Genomic DNA, 17,517 nt, shown 5'->3' with positions numbered 1-17,517 from the left:
GAGTTAACAGTAGATTACTCTGAAGATTAGAAGCCATTAGTGAAATGCTCTAGACTTTGCCTGGCATCTGAATGCCTCACCTCTGAGATTTTATCTTCAGAGCAGCCTCATCTTCACTACGTACAAATAAGGAAAGAGGCCCCACACCCTGGCTATGATCCAGAGACCTCTGGACACATAAAAATAATTTCTGACTCTTAAAGGAAAACAGCAGGGCCAGGGAAGGTGCTCCGCTGGATCCAGGCCCAGAGTGTCTGATCACAGCCCACAAACCTAGGCACAGACCCTGGCTTCAAGCCACCGGCCTGCCTGGATCCAGAGTGACCACCAGGGGGCACTGAGTGAGGAGCTGCAAGGCCAGCCAGCCGGTGGCTGCCCAGGGTCCTCATGATCAGGCTAGGTTCCCAGGCCCCAGGGCATGCTGGGTTAGGTGGGAGGGAGGGATAGGATGAGTGTCCCCGGGGACAGCAGAGAGGGGAGCCCTTCCCCTCCCCTTTAGTAACTTTTCTTCGGAAAATATGCTGCCCTGGCCCCCAGCCCAGGCCTGACTCAGCCCCGCTGCACTGAGTCACACAGAGCCCAGCCCTGTGACCCCCCCAGGGGCCGCTTCTCTGAGGCCCGCCCATGGCACCCCTTCCCCATGGAACGGGGCTCCACGAGGACAGCCTGACAACCCAGAAAGAAGAAAGCCTCGGCTTTATTTGCAGTGTGGGGACAGGCTTGGGTCTCCTGGCCCCCAGGCATGGGTGAGGGTGAAGAGTGAACCAGAGAATCTGGTGGGCAGCCTGGAGGAGGCAGCATCCCCAGCTGGATTTGTTGTTGTTGTTGCTGCTGCTGTTCTTCCCCATCTTTTCCTGGGGGTTCCCCAGTGGGGGCAGGCACTGGTAGGTAGTGAAGGCACAGAGAGGCATGTGGGGGTCCCCTTAGGGAGGGAGGGCCTGTAGCACCAAGAACCCGACCCTCCCCCCCTTTCCCATCACATCCCTGAAAACCCCAGCCGCAAGGAAGCTGGGAACTGTCTTGTCCATTGAGGGCCCTGCCAAATCATGTCCTGATGTGGGGGAGGCTGGTGCCAGTTCTAAAACCAGGGAGGCAGGGGAAGGGGGCAGAAGCTTCCCCTGTAGGTTTGTAGGGGTGGGGGCGGCCTCTTCTGCTGCAGGACCCCTGCTAAACAGGGTATGTTCTGCTTGCTCCCGAGGAAAGCAAGGGGGTAGAGAATGGATCAGGATTCCCGAGCTTTCCCTGCAAGAGGCGGGCTGGGGCCGGGGATTGGGGAAGGATCCGGGTCCCCCCTCCTTGCACAGCTGAGGGTGCTATGGTGGAGGTCTCCTGTCCCAGGTTGTGGTCATTTCAACCATAGGCTGCTCGCTTATGAGGGGGGCCTGGCCAGCGCCCATGTCGGGGTCACCAGCTGGGTGTCCTGTATTGGGGCTGCACCAGGTTGGGAGGATTGCAGGGTGATGGCATGAACACTTGTGTGCTGAGTTGGTGCTGTGTCCCTTAGTAGGGAACCCTGGAGGGTGCAGGGTGCAGGGGGACGACTGGTCCCCACTAAATGCTTTCAGTAGAGTTTCAGGGAGCAAGGAGACCCCCAAGTCCTGACAGCTGGGCATTGTAGGCAGGCAGAGCGTGTGTGGGCCAAGGTAGAGGTTAGCGGGCAGCCGACTGGCCCCAAGGCACCCCATGGGGTGGGTGGGGTGCCGCAGGCCCCTGAGCGGGCAGCTCACTCGGCCGAGCCCTTGTGGCGCCGCTTGGACGGTGGCACAAGGCGGCGGGGCAGGTTGGCGGGCAGCCCGTGGCCCTCAAGCTTGGCCTCGATGAGGTGACTGGCCAACGCAAACTCCTCGTCATCCAGCATGCCGTCGCGGTCCACGTCGCTCAGCTTCCAGATGCGCCCCAGCACGGAGTTGGGGAGCTTGGTGCCCACCATCCAGGTCTTGGCCTTGGAGCCACTCAGCTTGCCGTCGGCTGGGGCCAGGTTGTAGAAGATTTCGTCATACTTGGATTTGTCCTTGGTCACCACCCACTCGGCCTCCTCATCTGAGCCTTCCTCCCCAGACTCCAGCGCCTCGTCTGGGCCCCGCTCCACAAAGGGCCCCATGTGGGTGCCTTCGAATGCACCGCCCTGCACGCCAGCCTCCACGCTCTCCAGCTCCTCCTGCCGCAGTAGGGGCATCAGCTTGGCGATATCCTTCGTCAGCATCTCGTCCAGGGCCTCCAGCAGCTTCGGCTTCAGTGAGTGGAACTTGGTGAAGTCGTGGGCCATCAGGAGCTCCTGCAGCCAGGGGCACAGCACATTGGGAGGCCTTCCCCACGCCACCCACACCTGCTGCCTAACACCAGGTGTCCTGGGGCTAGTGGCCTCCCTTCTCTGGGTCTCCATTTCCAAATTCCCTACCATTATCATGCAGAGACCTGGGTAACACACTCCTCTGAGCCTTGGTGGCTCATGCCTGTCATCCCAGCTACTCAGGAGGCTGAGATCTGAGGATCAAGGTTTAAAGCCAGCCCAGGGAAGGAAAAGTTTGTTTTGTGTTTGTTTTTTGTCAGTCATGGAGCTTGAGCTCTGGTCTTAGGTGCTGTCCCTGAGCTCTTCAGCTCAAGGCTAGTAGTAGTCTACCACTTTGAGCCACAGCACCACTTCTGGTTTTCTGGTGGTTAATTGGGGATAAGAGTCTCACAGACTTTCCTGCCCAGGCTGGCTTCGAACTGCTATCCTCAGATCTCAGCCTCTTGAGTAGATAGGATTGCAGGCATGAGCCACTGGTCCCCAGGTGGTTTGGTATATTTGTTATTGATGTTGTTTTAAAGATAGCATCTCTCTGTGCAGCCCCAAACTTAAGACTCCCTGCCTCAGTTGCCACAGTTCTGAAATTACAGGCCTGGACCACCATGGCTAGACTTCTCTACGGACATTAAATGTGTTTGTTGGTGTTTAGGTTTAAATGTTGGGCCTTGAATTTGCATATGGCTGGTGGCACTCTACCATATGAGCCATACCTTTAACCCTGGTGTTGTGTTGTTTTGTTGGTTGTTGGGCTGCACTCAGGGCCTGGGCACTGTCCCTGAGCTCTTTTTGATCAAGGCTAGTGCTCTGCCACTTTGAGCCACAGCTTCATTGGTGGTTCACTGGAGATAAGTTTCACAGAATTTCCTTCCCCAGGCTGGCTTTGAACAGCAATCCTCAGATCTCACCCTCCTGAGTGGCTAGGATTACAAGTATGTATCACCAAGGCCTGGCTTGGCCCAGGTTTTTTTGCTGGTTATTTTGTTTGGTTTTGTTTTTGTTGTCAGTCCTGGGGCTTGAACTCAGGGCCTGAGCACTGTCCCTGGCTTCTTTTTGCTCAAGGCTAGCACTCTGCCACTTGAGCCACAGCACCACTTCTGGATTTTTCTATATATGTGGTGCTGAGGAATCGAACCCAAGGCTCATGTATACGAGGCGAGCACTTTACCACTAGGCCATATTCCCAGCCCTTGCTGGTTATTTTGGAGATAGAATCTCCAAGACTTTGCTGTCTGAGTTGGTTTCCAACCTTGATCCTCTGGGCCTCAGCCTCCTGAGTCGCTGGGATTACAGGCTTGAGCCACTGTGTGGGGTTGATTTTTTTTTTTTTTTTTTTTGAGATAGGATCTCCATGTATAGCCCAAGTTGGCCCTCAAACTTGAGACCTTCCTTCCTGGACCTCCTGAGTGCCAGGACCGCAGGTGTTCACCGCTATGCCCAGCTTAAGAAACTTAACCTTTTTCTATGGTTTCCCATCCACCCACTAAGTAAAGTCTCAAAGCCAGGCTCCCACAGACCGGTTTTCAGGGGGGCAGGGGACAGCCTCGAACCTGCATCTTCTGGCAGTCGGGGAAGTCTCCAGGGGAGATATGATGCTCCAGCTGAATCTTGGCAAAGATGACCGGCAGCTTGAGAATCAGCTGCTTCTTCTTGTTCTCCTTCCCAAACACAGAAGGCATCTCTTTCTTCAGGTAGCTGATGATGTAGGCATGGACCTGTGGAGGAGAAGCGTGCCCACCTGAACCAGGTCCAACTGGGTAGGGCCTGGAATCTGCATTTCTAGCAAGTTCCAGGTGGACACACACTGTGAGCACAGAGGAAAGGAGGGGCTCAGCCTGCTTTCTTGACCTTTATAACCCACACTGGCCACGCCCCCTCGCAGGGCAAGCCACACTTGTGCTGGCTTTAGCCACGCCCTTGATGCTTTAGGTCCCTCCCCTCCAGCTCTACCCGCCCACATTCCTAGTGGAGCTGCATCTCCTGAGACAAGGCCTGGAATTCAGGCCAAGATGCCACTTCCTCCTCCCCTGAGCCCTGTCCTGCCTCCCCACCCCAGCTGAAGTCTGAACCCCAGATGAGATGTCTGAACGTGCCGGGGCTGCACCCAGGCATGTCCAGATGGCACTGAGCTGCTGAGCCATGCCCTCAGCCCTTTGATTTGTACTGTGCATGTGTGTACACCAGTCCTGGGGCTTGAACTCAAGGCTAGGCACCACCACTCAACTCTTTTTGCCCAAGGCTAGTTAGTGCTCTACCACTTGAGCCACAGCTCCACTTTGGGCTTTTTGATGCTTAATTACAGATAAGTCTTGGGGCAGGGAATGTAGCTTAGTGGTAAATGCTCACCTAGCATGCATGACGCCTGGTGTTCCATTCCTTGGTAGCACATAAATGTAAAATAAATAAAATTTTTAAAAAGGAAAAAAATCACCTTAAAGAAAAAGTCTCACAGACTTTCCTGCCTGTACTGGCTTCGAACCTTGATCCTCAGAGCTCAGCCTTCTGAGTAGCCAGGATTACAGGTATGAGCCACTGCCACCTGGCTTGCATTTTGTTTTCAAGACAGTTTGTCACTGACTTTCCCTGAGGCCGGCTTCAAACTCCCCCAATCCTCCTGACTGACTGGGATTACAGAGGTGCCCCACCACCCCACACCCAGTTTAGCCCACACTAGGTAGCATGCACATTGACTTGGAACTCTCAGCCCTCCTACCTCAATCTCTGGAGCGCTGGGATCTCTAGCACTACTGCCCACAGGATTTACCTCCTGCGCCTTCACCCTGCATCCCCTGCCCCATCTTTCCTTGCCACATTTCCTTGGCTGGCCAGCATGCTAACCTTTCCCCTACCCCAGGGCCTTTGCCTATGCCCCTTGCTCCGCTTGGAACTCTATCCTGATGTCCCCACCACTGGCTACTTTATTTCCACAAAACCATCTATGTATTTAATATCTTCACCTTTATCTTCCTGGCAGTTTAGCTTAATTTGTTGTTTTTATCTGCTGTGGTACTTAAGATCTCTCCCCTCAGAATATGAGCCCCAGGAGGGCCCCGGGACCTTGTGGGTTTTCTCTCTTCCCATTCCTGACACAGAAGGCTCTCAGGAAATACTAGCGGGATAAACCCCTGAACTTAGGAACCTCTGAGCTATAATCTCACACAATGAATTATTCTGCTTCCATATAAATGAATGCCGGCCACCCTTTACAGGAAGCTCAGTGATTACGCATGCTCATAAAAAGAAAATAGAATCAGACTTACAGATGGGGCTCAGTGGTAGAGGGCTTGCCTAGCACATGCAAAGGTCCTGGGTTCCCTCCCACCCACCCACCCCCCTCCCAGCACTGCAAATGACAGGAAGGCTTTGAATGTGCTGGGCAAGTACTGTAGGGCCATGAGCCATACTTCCAGCCCTGCCCCCCCCCTCCCTTCCCAAAAAAGAACTTGTTTGGCAAAGAAGGGTACGTGAGAAAGTACTTAGGGAGTTATTGCTTTGTACAGAAACAAGGGCTGGAGAGGTAGGGAAAGAGGAAGCACCTTTGACAGAGCATGAATGCTTTCCCTTGAGATCCTCTTAAGAGTTCAGTAAAAACAGCTGTTAAAGATATTTTTGAAAGCATCATAGGTTTAGAATGTTAAACATGTTGGCAGCCCTGACTTGCTCTGAATCTCCTCCTGCCACACTGAGTTCCTGTTCCAACAAGCAGGTTTCTGGGGGCCCCGGGCCTTGTCACTCATTGTTCTCTGCCTGGACACCCTTCCGTTAGAACCCTACTCAGTTCACTCATTCTCCTCCCTCAGATTTCCCTAAAACAGTCCCCCACTGAGTTCTCTTTAGATTGGGTCATTTTTAAATGTCTCTGTTTCCCAGTAAAATATCATTTTAGAGAAAAGGGACTTTTCTCAGCTATAGCCTTCTGTGCCTGGGGCCTCACCAGGTATAGGTTCTGTCTGGAGGTCTGGGGCATTTGGACCCCTTTAGCACCAGACCCTCCAGAAAGATTGGCCGCAAATATCACAGAAATCGAGAATCCTGAGCTAGGCGCTGGTGGCTCCTGCCTGTCATCCCAGCTACTCAGGTGGCTGAGATCTGGGGATCACAGTTGCAAGCCAGTCAGGGCAGGAAAGTCCATGAGACGCTTATCTCCAATGAACCACCAGAAAACCAGAAGTGGCGCTTTGGCTCAAAGCACTAGCCTTCAGCAAAAAGAGCTCAGGGACAGCGCCTAGGCCCCAAGTTCAAGCCCCATGACCAACAACAGAAAAAAAAAAATTATAGAAACCTAGAAGCGTTTGTGTCATGACCTCCACAATGGGGAAACTGAGGCACAAGGCTGGGCCATCACCCAGTCCTGTTGCAGAGCCTGTAGGATGGTAAATGGCTCTCCGTGAGGGATGTGGTGGGATGACACGGGGCTGGGGTAAATTTGGTCACATCTGACCCTCAATTCCCTGGAGCCTCCAGCGGCCTGATGGACCCTGGGGGAGGTGAGGGTGGGGGGAGACCCTGCGGGAGGGCGGGGTCAGAAAAGCTAATGGAAGGGTGTGGCCCGTGTCGTGGGCGGGGTCTCCACGCAACCCAATAGGGATTGGGGGCGTGGCCACGGAACAAGGGGGCCAGGAGGGCGCTGATGGCTTTTCCAGAGAGGAAGCTGGGGAAGGTGTCGGGAAGAGATAAGGCGCACGGGCCGCCCGGGCCAGGCGCGAGGGCGCGGGGCGGACTCCGGGGTTTGTCCCGGTTTCCGGAGCCGTCTCCTGCCTGGCGGGGCCTCCAGGTGTCCCAGGGCCCGGGGCTGCAGCTCCGGCCTCTATCTACTTTCCCAGGGTACCTAGGGGGACCAGGACAGAGGGACAGACATTGGGCAGAGGGAAAGGAGTCTCCGAGGTCTGGACAGGGAGAGAAAGGGGACCCTGAGACCTGAGCAGAGGAGGGAAAGGGGATCCTGAGACCTGGGGAGGGAAAGGGGACCATGAGACCTGGGCAGAGGAGGGAAAGGGGATCCTGAGGCCTGAGCCAGCGAGAGAAAGCTCTCCCCCCCCCCAGGCGTCCTGGCTGCACCCTCCTAGGGGGGATTCCTGGAGCAGGGTGCGGCTCTGAGTCACCCCTGTAAGCAAGCTCCTTAACCAACACGGCTCCCCCTGGAACATTCTACGCCTTCTGGCTTCCTGCCCCACCTCCACCCTGGCAGCCTCCAGTGAAAATGTTGAATTTGGCCTCCAGAATCATTCTTAAAGCAAGGCTATTCCTCTTTCTCTCCCCCGCCCCTCCTTCCTTCGTTCCTTTCCCTCCCTCTCTTTCTCCCTCCTCTCCAGTTTTTGCACAAGATCCTACCACCTCCCAGCCCTAGACTGTCTGACACTGTCCATCAGTTTCCCTGGTATGTTCTCTTCCACGAAGCCCTCCCTGATCTCCCCAGAGCTGGAGGGCCTGGCCCAGGCCCTGACCCACCACACTGTCCTGTCCTCATCTTGGAATGGGGCCTGGGACCCAGAGGAACTCTGGGTTCCACTTCCCCAGTGCTACCCTGCAGGGGCCTCAGCACAGAAGAAACTCTGTTAAATGCCAGTTTTTCTAGTGTGACCCTCCTGTAAATATTTGCAGAGCAATTCAGTTCCAGGTGCCGGAGACACCGGCTGAAGGGCTCAGAAGTCCCTGGTCCGTGTGGTTTAAGTACAAGTTGACCAGGCCTGATGCATGGCTGACCTACAGCCAGGCAGTGGAAAGGGAGGAATTAGAAATGCATCAAAAGGCTTGCACTGGTCATCCTAGCTACCCAGGAGGCTGAGACTTGAGGATCACGGTTCAAAGCCAGCCCAGGCAGCAAAGTCCAAGACCCTCTTATCTCCAACTAAGCATCAAAACCTGGAAGTGGAGCTGTGGCTCACATGGTAGAGCACCAGCTTTGAGCAGAAAAGCTAAAGGGTAGTACCCAGGCCCTGAGTTCAAGCCATAGTACTAACACACACACACACAGTGAAATAAAAAAAAGGTCAAGGGAAGACCTTCCTTTAGAAGTCTGGAGTAAGAGGAAGCTGAAAGAGCAGTGACTGCAAAGATCCTGGGGTCGACCCCAGGTAGCAAAACAGAACGATGGGTAAGAGTGGGAGTTGAGGAAAGAGAAGAAGGGATGGGGTGGGGAAGGAAACCAGTTTGGGGAACACAGTGAGGCCCTGGGTTGTGTTGGGTGTGTGTGTGGGGGGGGGGGGGGAATGAAGGGAGGGAAAGGCAGGTCTGCCTGCGGCTGGCTCACCCGCACCAGCCGGGCCCGCTTCACCAGGTCGTTGAGTTTGCGCAGCGCGGCGTGGCGTGGCAGGCCCTGGATGTCCCGGAAGAGATCCTGCTCCTCCAGCTCGAAGAGGCGCCGGTTGTCGGGCACCAGGAGCGGCTGGGACCAGAAGGAGCCGATGTAGACGCGAAGCACCTCGGGCGTGCCCACCACCTTGCCCAGGGCCCACATGAGCGCCCCGTAGACGCGCATGAGCTGCTGCGTCTCCACCATGTCGGCCTTGTTGAGCACCACGCGGATCTTGTCCTCGTGGCCCCGCAGGGCACCGATGGCCTCGGAGAACTCGTCCGAGATCTCCAGCTTGTGAGCATCGAACAGCAGCACGATGAGGTCCACGCGCTCGGCGAACCAGCGCAGCACGGCCGGGAAGTCGTAGCCTGGGGAGCAAGGGGGACCGAAGGGAGTCACACACGACCCCCCCCCTCCCCGAAAGGAGGGAAAACCCTCCCGCCGCCCCGCCACATCCCCTCTTCGGGACGGATGCCGCCTAGCACGGATGCCCAGGTTGCCATCAACGCCCCGAGAAACAGGTCAAGTCCCAAATAAAAGCCAAGGCTGGAAGTAGAGCTGTGGCTCAAGTGGTAGAGCGCCAGCCTCAAGCAAGAGTTCAGGGACAGTGCCCAGGCCCCGAGTTCAGGGCTCAGGACCCACAAAAGAAATGAATAAATAAAATAAAAGCCAAGGACGCCCACCCTGTGTCCCGTTGCCTTGGCGACAGGGATTCTCACCACCCCGGGGTGCCAGGACCCTCGAGCTAACCCGGGGCCATTGCCCCCTTCTCCTCCAACCCCCGCCCCCCCCCCAGCCTCCCAAGTTTTCATTCCTTATCATCAGCCTGTAAAAAGCTACTGCACGCCTGGGGCGTGGCCCTGCGTGGGCGTGGGTGTCGTGGGTGTGGCTGCGTGTGGGCGTAGCCCGGGCAGGGCCTTCCTAGCAAGCACCAGGCACAGGGTTCAAACCCCAGTAACCACTGAAAAATGTGTGTGTGTGTGTGTGTGTGTGTGTTGCCAGTCCTGGGTCTTGGACTCAGGGCCTGAGCACTGTCCCTGGCTTCTTTTTGCTCAAGGCTAGCACTCGGCCACTTGAGCCACAGCGCCACTTCTGGCCGTTTTCTATATATGTGGTGCTGGGAAATCGAACCCAGGGTGTCATGTATACGAGGCAAGCACTCTTGCCACTAGGCCATATTCCCAGCCCTGAAAAAATTTTTTAAAGTTTTTTTTTTCTTGTAGTATATCAAGAAGCCCTTTCCCCTGCATTCCAGGCCCCCCCCCACCAGTGGCCAGGGCTCCTCTCCTGTCAGAGTCCTCCCCCCAACCCCCCATCCACCATGCCCCTCAGGACATTTCCAGCTAGGAAGTGAGAAAAGTTCACAGTTTATTTCTCTAATTTAATTAATTTATTGTAATTATACTTATTAGTGCCAGTCTTGGGGCTTGAACTCAGGGTCTGGGCACTGTTCCTGAGCCTCTTTGTGCTCAAGGCTAGCACTCTACCACTTGAGCCACAGCGCCACTTCTGGCTTTTTCTGAGTAGTTTCCTGTCTAAAAGTCTCACGGACTTTCCTGCTGAGGCTGGCTTTGAACCATGATCCTCAGATCTCAGCTTCCTGAGTAGCTGGGATTACAAGCGTGAGTCACTGGTGGCCAGCTTGTCCCTGAGCTTCTTTTCATTCAAGGCTGGTGCTCTACCATTTGAGCCACAAATCCACTTCCAGATTTTTTTTTTTTGTTTGGTGGTTAATTGTAGATAAGAGTTTCAATGACTTTCCTGCCTGGGCTGGTTTTGAGCCACAATTCTCAGATCTTGGCATCCTGAGTAGCTGGGATTATAGATGTGAGCCACCAGCACACACACACACACACACACACACACACACACACAGTGACAGTTTTTACTTTTATCTGACCCTGTTTTCTTGCTGAGTCTTCCCTGCACCAAGCCCTGTTCTGGACCCAGAGTGGGAGGATCTCACCACCACATAGTCCCATCCCCAGCCACCAACTCTGTGCTCATTCATTTCTTCCTTCATTCCTGTCACTGCCTGCAAGCCTCATTCACTCCTCCCCATCTTTGCTTGGTCATCCTCTAACTCTCTCTCTCTCTCTCTCTCTCTCTCTCTCTCTCTCTCTCTCTCTCTCTCTCACACACACACACACACACACACACACACACACACCCTGACAGTGAAGAAGACCTGGGTTTAAGCCTGGTATTAGTGGCTCACATCTGTAATCCTGGCTACTGGGAGACAGTCCTTGGGGAACACAGATATCGCCAAAGGGGTCATCCTGGAATGGGGGGCAGGGGGAGCAGGAACATGACCTAGCCTAGGAAAAGGTCAGGAAAGGCTTCCTGGAGGCAGATGACAGGAGGGGGATCCCCTGAAGCTTCTCCCTACACACATGGAATGATTCACTGAATCTATGGGGCACTAGCAGGGAAGCCAGGTCCCCTTCTCCCCCATTTTCCAGATGAGGAAACAGGTGCATGAGGATGAAGGACTTATTCTGCTTGGGAGGAAGCAGGAAAAATGAGGACACTTGAGTCATTGTTTTGTGGGGTTTTTTTTTTGTGGGGGAAGGCCAGATCACTGGAATCACTGGCAGCTGGACCTCCCTGTATGTTCTCAGCTTGCACACACACACACACACACACACACACACACCTGGATCTGGAAAAAGTGTCTCCTGGGGCAGGGAGGGAAGGAGGGCTGGGGGTTGAGTCAGTCATGGGAATGAAGACGTGGCAGGGACGGACCAGCGGACATTGGGCCAAGATAAACGGACCTGACTAGCATGGTCACAGCACCTACTCTGTGCAGAACCACACCTACTGTGTGCCACATGGTGTAACTAACTTAACCCTTCTGGCAAGCTAGGAGGCCCAGAGCAGCCCTCTCTCCTGGGGTGCGGGGGGAGAAAATGAGGCAAAGAGAGGTGAGGTGGCTTATTCAAAGTGTCACAAGTTTACAGTGGCAGAGCTCAGCTGAGAGCCAGGCCAGCTTGGGTTACATAGTGATGCCCTGTCTCAAAAAAGCCCCAAAATAATAATAAATAGGCAGGCATGGTGATTCACATGTGTAATCCCAGCTACTTGGGAGGTAGAAGGACCAAGGTCAGGCCAGGCCAGGTTTGTATGAGACAGGACTTGAAAAATAAACTAATGCAAAAAGGCCTGGGGGTGTGGCTCAAGTGGGAGAGCCTCTGCTTTAGCAAGCACAGACCCTGAGTTCAAACTCCAGCAGCACCAAATATATATATTCAAGCTGGGAGTGGTGACTTACACCTGTCAATCCTGGATCGGAAGGTTTGAGGCCCCCAAAAATAAGGAAAGCAAAAGGAGGGGGACTAAAGTGGGCGTGACCACCCCATGGTGCCTGGTGTGAACTGGGCGTGGCCCAATGGGGGTGTGGCCACAGTCCTAGCCCGGCTGCCTTGCAAGCCCAAAGCTCCCAGTTCAAACACAAGATCTGCCACAAAGAAAACGGTATTTTTTTTTCATGCACACATATTGGGTTTTTTGTTTGTTTTGGTGGGTTTTTTTTTTTTGTTTTTGTTTTTGTTGCCAGTCCTGGGGCTTGGACTCAGGGCCTGAGCACTGTCCTTGACTTCTTTTTGCTCAAGGCTAGCACTCTACCACTTGAGCCACAGTGCCACTTCTGGCATTTTCTATATCTGTAGTGCTGTACACACTTGCCACTAGGCCATATTCCCAGCCCCTGTTTTTTGAGGTAAAGCCTCCCTACATAGCCAGACTGGCTTTGAACTCTCAGTTCACAAAGGTTCACTGCAGATAAACAATCCCACATGCCAGACACCTGCACAGAGCTCTTCCTCGGCCTCCCTCCAGCTGCTCCGGTGGCAAGGGGTACTGCAACCCTAGGCCTGCATCCGGCCAGGCTCTGGTACCCTCTGCTCTACCAGGCTTGCTCCTTTGCCCCAGTTTGACTCCAAGGAGGTGGGACCTGACCATGGCGAGTATGGGGCATGGCGAGAGGCAGAGGAATGTGGGAGCGTGGCCACCGTTGAGGGCGGGGCCAGACGGTGGGGATGGGACCAGTGGGGGGAAGACAGGGCAGATTCTGGGTAAGGAGGGGGCGTGACCAGATGCTGGGGGGTGTGGCCGGCGGCTGAGTAAGGACTGGGAGGAGCCCAAGACTGGAGGAGGCGGGGTCCGATGCTGAGAAGGGGCGGGTAGGTGGAGCCAGCAGCTGGAAGGCTGGGGGAGGGGGGAGGGCGGGGCGCGGGGCTGGGGGGGGTGTGAGGGTGTGAGCAAGGGGCTGCCCCGGAGGAGGCGGGTTGGCTGGAGCACAGGGTGGGAAGGGGCGGGTGGTGGAGAACCCGGGCTGGGCGGGAAGGAGTGGCCGTGGAGCTGGGCCTGGGCAGGCCCTGCAGGGGTGGAGCCGGCTCCCTCTGGAATTCCCCCCTCCCCCTGCACAGCTGTTTATAAATTCCAGGCCGGGCCTTGGCCCCCACCCAGAACCCCCCTCCTGCCCCTCTCAGCCCCATCTGTGGCCCAGACGCGCCCTGGGAGATGGCGAGGCCCAGGCCTCCCTGTGCTGGCTCTGCTCTCGGGCTGCTGGGAGCCCGGCCTGTCCCCCACAGCTCCCCGGGCTCCTCTTCTCCCCTTCCACCCTCAGCCCGCCTAGACATGCGGCCTTGGCCTGCCCACACGCGTGCAGCCTGGCCTCCCCCTCCTCCCGCCCAGGGAATCCTGCCTGGCCCAGGGCACAGGCCCAAAGGAGGCCATAGCCTCCTCCCGCGGACCCAGGGGTCCAGGCCCCAGCCTCCTCCCTCACACCCTGGGCTGGGCCTTCACTCACCACGGCTCACTCTCTGTTTGGCGCCTGACAGGATGCCTGGAGTGTCGATGATACTTATGCTCTCCAGGACCTGGTTGGGGAGCTGGGCGCACATGAACCTGGGGAGCAGCAAGATGAGGGGTGAGTGCAGGAAGAAGGGTACAGGAGTGAGCAGATGCAGGAAGCCCAAGGGGCTGGGGAGATGGACAGTCAGGAGGAAAATCGCAGCGCTGGCAGGCATGGTGGTGCGTGCCTGCAATCCCTGCCTCAGACGAGGCTGAGGCCGGACAGACTGGGTTTACACCAGGACTTGTCTCACACAAACAACAAGAAAAGTCCAGAGTAAGTTCACACACACACACACATGCACACACATACACACACACACACACAAACCAAAGCTGGAGCCCTGGTTGAGGGAGCGTTTTGCATGGCTTCCCGGGCTCATCCCTAATGGTCTGGGCAGCAGAGGCCGACTGAGTCGCTTGGCTTTCCCAGGCGGGGCACAGAGATGTCCAGTCACTTCTCTGAGGGTGCCCCGCGAGCCAACAGCGGAGTCAGGACAGGGAAGCCTGGCTGAAAGCAGGAGAGGAAGAAGAACCAACCAGGCAGACAGAGGGGGGAGCTGGTGCTGCACAGGAGAGAGGCCATCGGGAGAGAAGCAGAGTTGGGGTACGAGGGCGCCCCTTCCTCACGGTCATCCAGCACACCTGTTGAGGAAGGTGTTCCCGAAAGGGTTGAGCTTCCGGAAGGGCTTGTCTGGGTCTACCACCAGGGCGTTGCCAGGCACGGTGCCTTCCGTGTCCCCATGCATGACGGCCACAAAGCAATCAGTGGTGGGCTCAGGCCCCACGCGGGAGCCGGGCACCTCCTGCTCCAGCAGGTACTGGATGAAGCTGGTCTTGCCGGTGCTGTACTGGCCGGCCACCAGCACCATGGGCTTGCCGTCGAAGTCGGCGTCCTCCAGCGCGGGCGAGTGGAAGGCCCCAAAGCGGTACTGCTCCTCCAGGGGCAGTAGCTTGGTCCGGTACAGCTCCTTGAGGGACGAGGTCACCGTGCGGATGGCCTCGGGCTGCTGGCCCCGGGCCCCACCCCGTTTCAGCCAGCTGAACATGGCCGGCCACTGGGCTGCACGAGGGACACTGGACGGCTGTCTGTGGGAAGAGAGGATATGGGTGGGGAGCTGCCTGGCAGAGGAGAATCACAGCCTGCCAGGGGGGAAGAGATGGGGTCGATGGGAAGGGACACCTACCCAGGGGTATGGCTCAAGAAAGGGAATCTGGAGGAGGGTGTGGTGAGAAGGAACCTTCTGGAAGGAACTCAGACCCCCCCCCCCCATCCACCTATTTCTGCCATGGATCCATTCTCACTATAATCACTGGTTCCATGCTTCACAAGCTCCAGACCCAGAAAGGAGTGGAGAGACCGATGGCTCCCACCCCACCCGCAGGAGGGACCCTGGCACTAAACAGTTAACAACGCGTGCAAAACGTTAGGCTTCCAGAAAAAACTCCAAGCATGGCTGACTTTGGGGTGCTTCAGTAAGGACACAGGTCTCAGGCTGATGGCAGTCTGACCGCGTGTGCAAAGGGCTGGGGAGTGTGTGAGAGAGGTTCTGGATCCGTGGATATTATCAAGACAGGAAAAGTCAACATTGATGATCACAGTAAAGCAGACACCAGGCCAGTGGGCCCGCAAGGACCTGTTGTTAACACTGAGAAGGAAACACAGCTTCAGAAAACAGTTGCTTGCCCAAGATCGCCTAGCTCGAGTTCTCCAGAGGGACGCCGCCCACCCTCAGAACCCAGTTAGCAAGAGGGGCCGTCACCACCCTAGGAGTTGGGGGCATCGCTGCCAGACAAACTAGGATCTCTACGGCCCTGATACAACTCTACTACAGTCCCACTACAGCCCTACTACAGTCTCACTACAGCTCTATTACATCCCTACTCCCCTGAGATCCACTGTAGGCTCGGTGCTGACATTCGGTTTTCATAATTCTTATTGGTAGTAGGTCTATCATCTATCTCTTTTATCATCTATTTATCCATCTTATCATCTATCTGTCAGACCTTCTGTCTATCCTATCTCTCCATCTGTCTCTCATCATCTGTCAGTGTATCTTAACACTTGTCGATCTCTTTTTTTCCTTTTTCTTTTTTTGCCAGTCGTGGGGCTTGAACTCAGGGCCTAAGCACCTTCCCTGAGCTTCTTTTGCTCAAGGCTAGCACTCTACCTCTTGAGCCCCAGCTCCACTTCCAACTTTTTCTGGTAGTTAATTGGAAGTAAGTTTCCCACAGCCTTTCCTGCTCAATCTAGCTTGGAGCCTTGATCCTCAGATCTTAGCTTCCTGATTAGCTAGGATTACAGGTGTGAGCCACCAATGCCTGGCCTGGTCTGTCTGTCTTATCATCTATCTCTGACTTGTCATCTATATCTATCTAACATCTGTAGCATCAATCTATCAATGCTGTTCAGCCTAGATAGCTACTTTCACCCATCTCTCTGTGTGTCTGTTTCTCTCTCCCTTACCTTGATGTTTATAATTTTAGTGATCTTAAAGAAAACTCTGGGGGCTGGGAATGTGGCTTAGCAGTAGAGTGCTTGCCTAGCATGCATGAAGCCCTAGGTTCGAATCCTCAACACCATGTAAACAGAAAAAGCCAGAAATGGTGCTGTGGCTCAAGTGGTAGAGTGCTAGCCTTGAGCAAAAGGAAGCCAGGGACAGTGCTCAAGCCTTGAGTTCAAGCCCCAGGACTTGCAAAAGAAAAGAAAGGGAAAGGGAAAGGGAAGGAAAGGAAAGGAAAGGAGAGGAGAGGAGAGGAGAAGAGAGGAGAGGAGAGGAAAGGAAGAAAGGAAGGAAGGAAGGAAGGAAGGAAGGAAGGAAGGAAGGAAGGAAGGAAGGAAGGAAGGAAAAATTCTGGCAAATAAACTTTTTTTCTCTTTGACCTCTCTCGTATGCCTGGCACTTTGCAGGAATCTCTGCAAACTCTTGAACAAGAGGCTGCCAGGGACATAGAAAGAGCAGGCCAGCTGGGGGCAGAGGTGGGCACACAGGGATGGAGGGGGCAGAGGTGGGCACACACGGATAGGGGAGTGGGAATGTGCCCAGCCCCGGGGGCTCTACTAGCCAGAGGTGGTACAACTGAGGCGGGGTTGCTGTGAATGGAGGGGGTCAGGGAAGGAGGCACAGCAGAGGGTCAAGCGCAGGGACCTGGGAGGCACATGGCAGCCAGAGGGGCGCAGGGGCCTGGGGGCGCAGGGCAGCCAGAGGGGTGCAGGGGCCTGAGGGCGCAGGGGCCTGGGGGCGCAGTGCCTGGGGGCACAGGCGGGAGTGGCTGGAGCCCTACAGGAGATGCAGGGGCGGAGGTGACGGCCTGGAGGGCATCTCTGCTGGGACAAACTGCGGGTGATTGGAGGGGCCCAGGAGCTGAGGGACGGCTGGGTTTTGGGGGACACTGTTATAGCTGGGGTGGGGGGACCTGGAGGCCCAGGCGTGGCAGGCCCGTGGCAGGGTGGGCAGGGCCTGGGGATAGGGGTCCCCGGGTGGGGCGCAGAGCACTCACGGGGCTGCGCGCGGGCGGCGTCGGGGCGTCAGGGGGGATCGCGGTCAGGCGAAGCCGGGCGCGGCCTGGGCTGGCGGGCGGGCGTCGGGTGCGCAGGGAGCGCAATGAGCGCAGCGGGCAGGGAGCGGAGGGTGCGGGCGCGGCCCGCGGAGGGCGGGAGGGGCGGGGCGGGGCGGGCGCAGCGCCCCCAGCCCGGCCCGCGCCCGGCTTCGCTCGCCCCCTGGCGGCCACACGGGACCAGCGCAGGGAGTCGGACCTCGCGCGCTCCTTGGCGGCCACTTGGGGAAGCGCATAAGGGCGAGTCGGGCATAGTGTGAAGCGGGCTTCCCGTCCATGGTTCGAATCCTGCCTCCTTCTTGGGCACTAGGCCATCCACCAGCCTCCCAATCTGTTTCCTCACAGAGGTAATAGTAATAAATGATCCAGATGTGGTGGGTACATGTTTGAAATCCCAGTACTCCAGAGGCTGAGAAAGGAGCAACTCAAGTTCAAGGCTAGTGAAAGAACACTTGGCTAGCAACTGCCAGACTTTGACAAAGTTCACTTCTCAGCAATGCTTCCAAAAAGACCACAA

The 17,517-nt window shown here is 56.0% G+C and overlaps 1 protein-coding gene across 1 annotated transcript; it reads right to left on the bottom strand.

Moving 5' to 3' along the window:
- Positions 1 to 678: 678 nt before the first annotated feature.
- Ehd2 (EH domain containing 2) lies at positions 679 to 17,019 on the bottom strand. The gene is made up of 6 exons (XM_048369102.1): positions 16,944 to 17,019; positions 14,088 to 14,531; positions 13,399 to 13,496; positions 8,538 to 8,950; positions 3,838 to 4,002; positions 679 to 2,275 (listed from the first exon to the last, which is right to left on the bottom strand). The coding sequence occupies exons 2-6, from the start codon at positions 14,489 to 14,491 to the stop codon at positions 1,724 to 1,726; spliced, it is 1,632 nt and encodes a 543-aa protein (XP_048225059.1). The 5' UTR covers positions 14,492 to 14,531; positions 16,944 to 17,019; the 3' UTR covers positions 679 to 1,723.
- Between the last annotated feature and the right edge of the window lie 498 nt (positions 17,020 to 17,517).

This window comes from Perognathus longimembris, chromosome 20 (assembly GCF_023159225.1).
Source record: "Perognathus longimembris pacificus isolate PPM17 chromosome 20, ASM2315922v1, whole genome shotgun sequence".
NCBI lineage: Eukaryota > Metazoa > Chordata > Mammalia > Rodentia > Heteromyidae > Perognathus > Perognathus longimembris.
The sequence above is the reverse complement of the archived record's forward strand: the minus strand, read 5'-3'. Positions and strand labels throughout refer to the sequence as shown.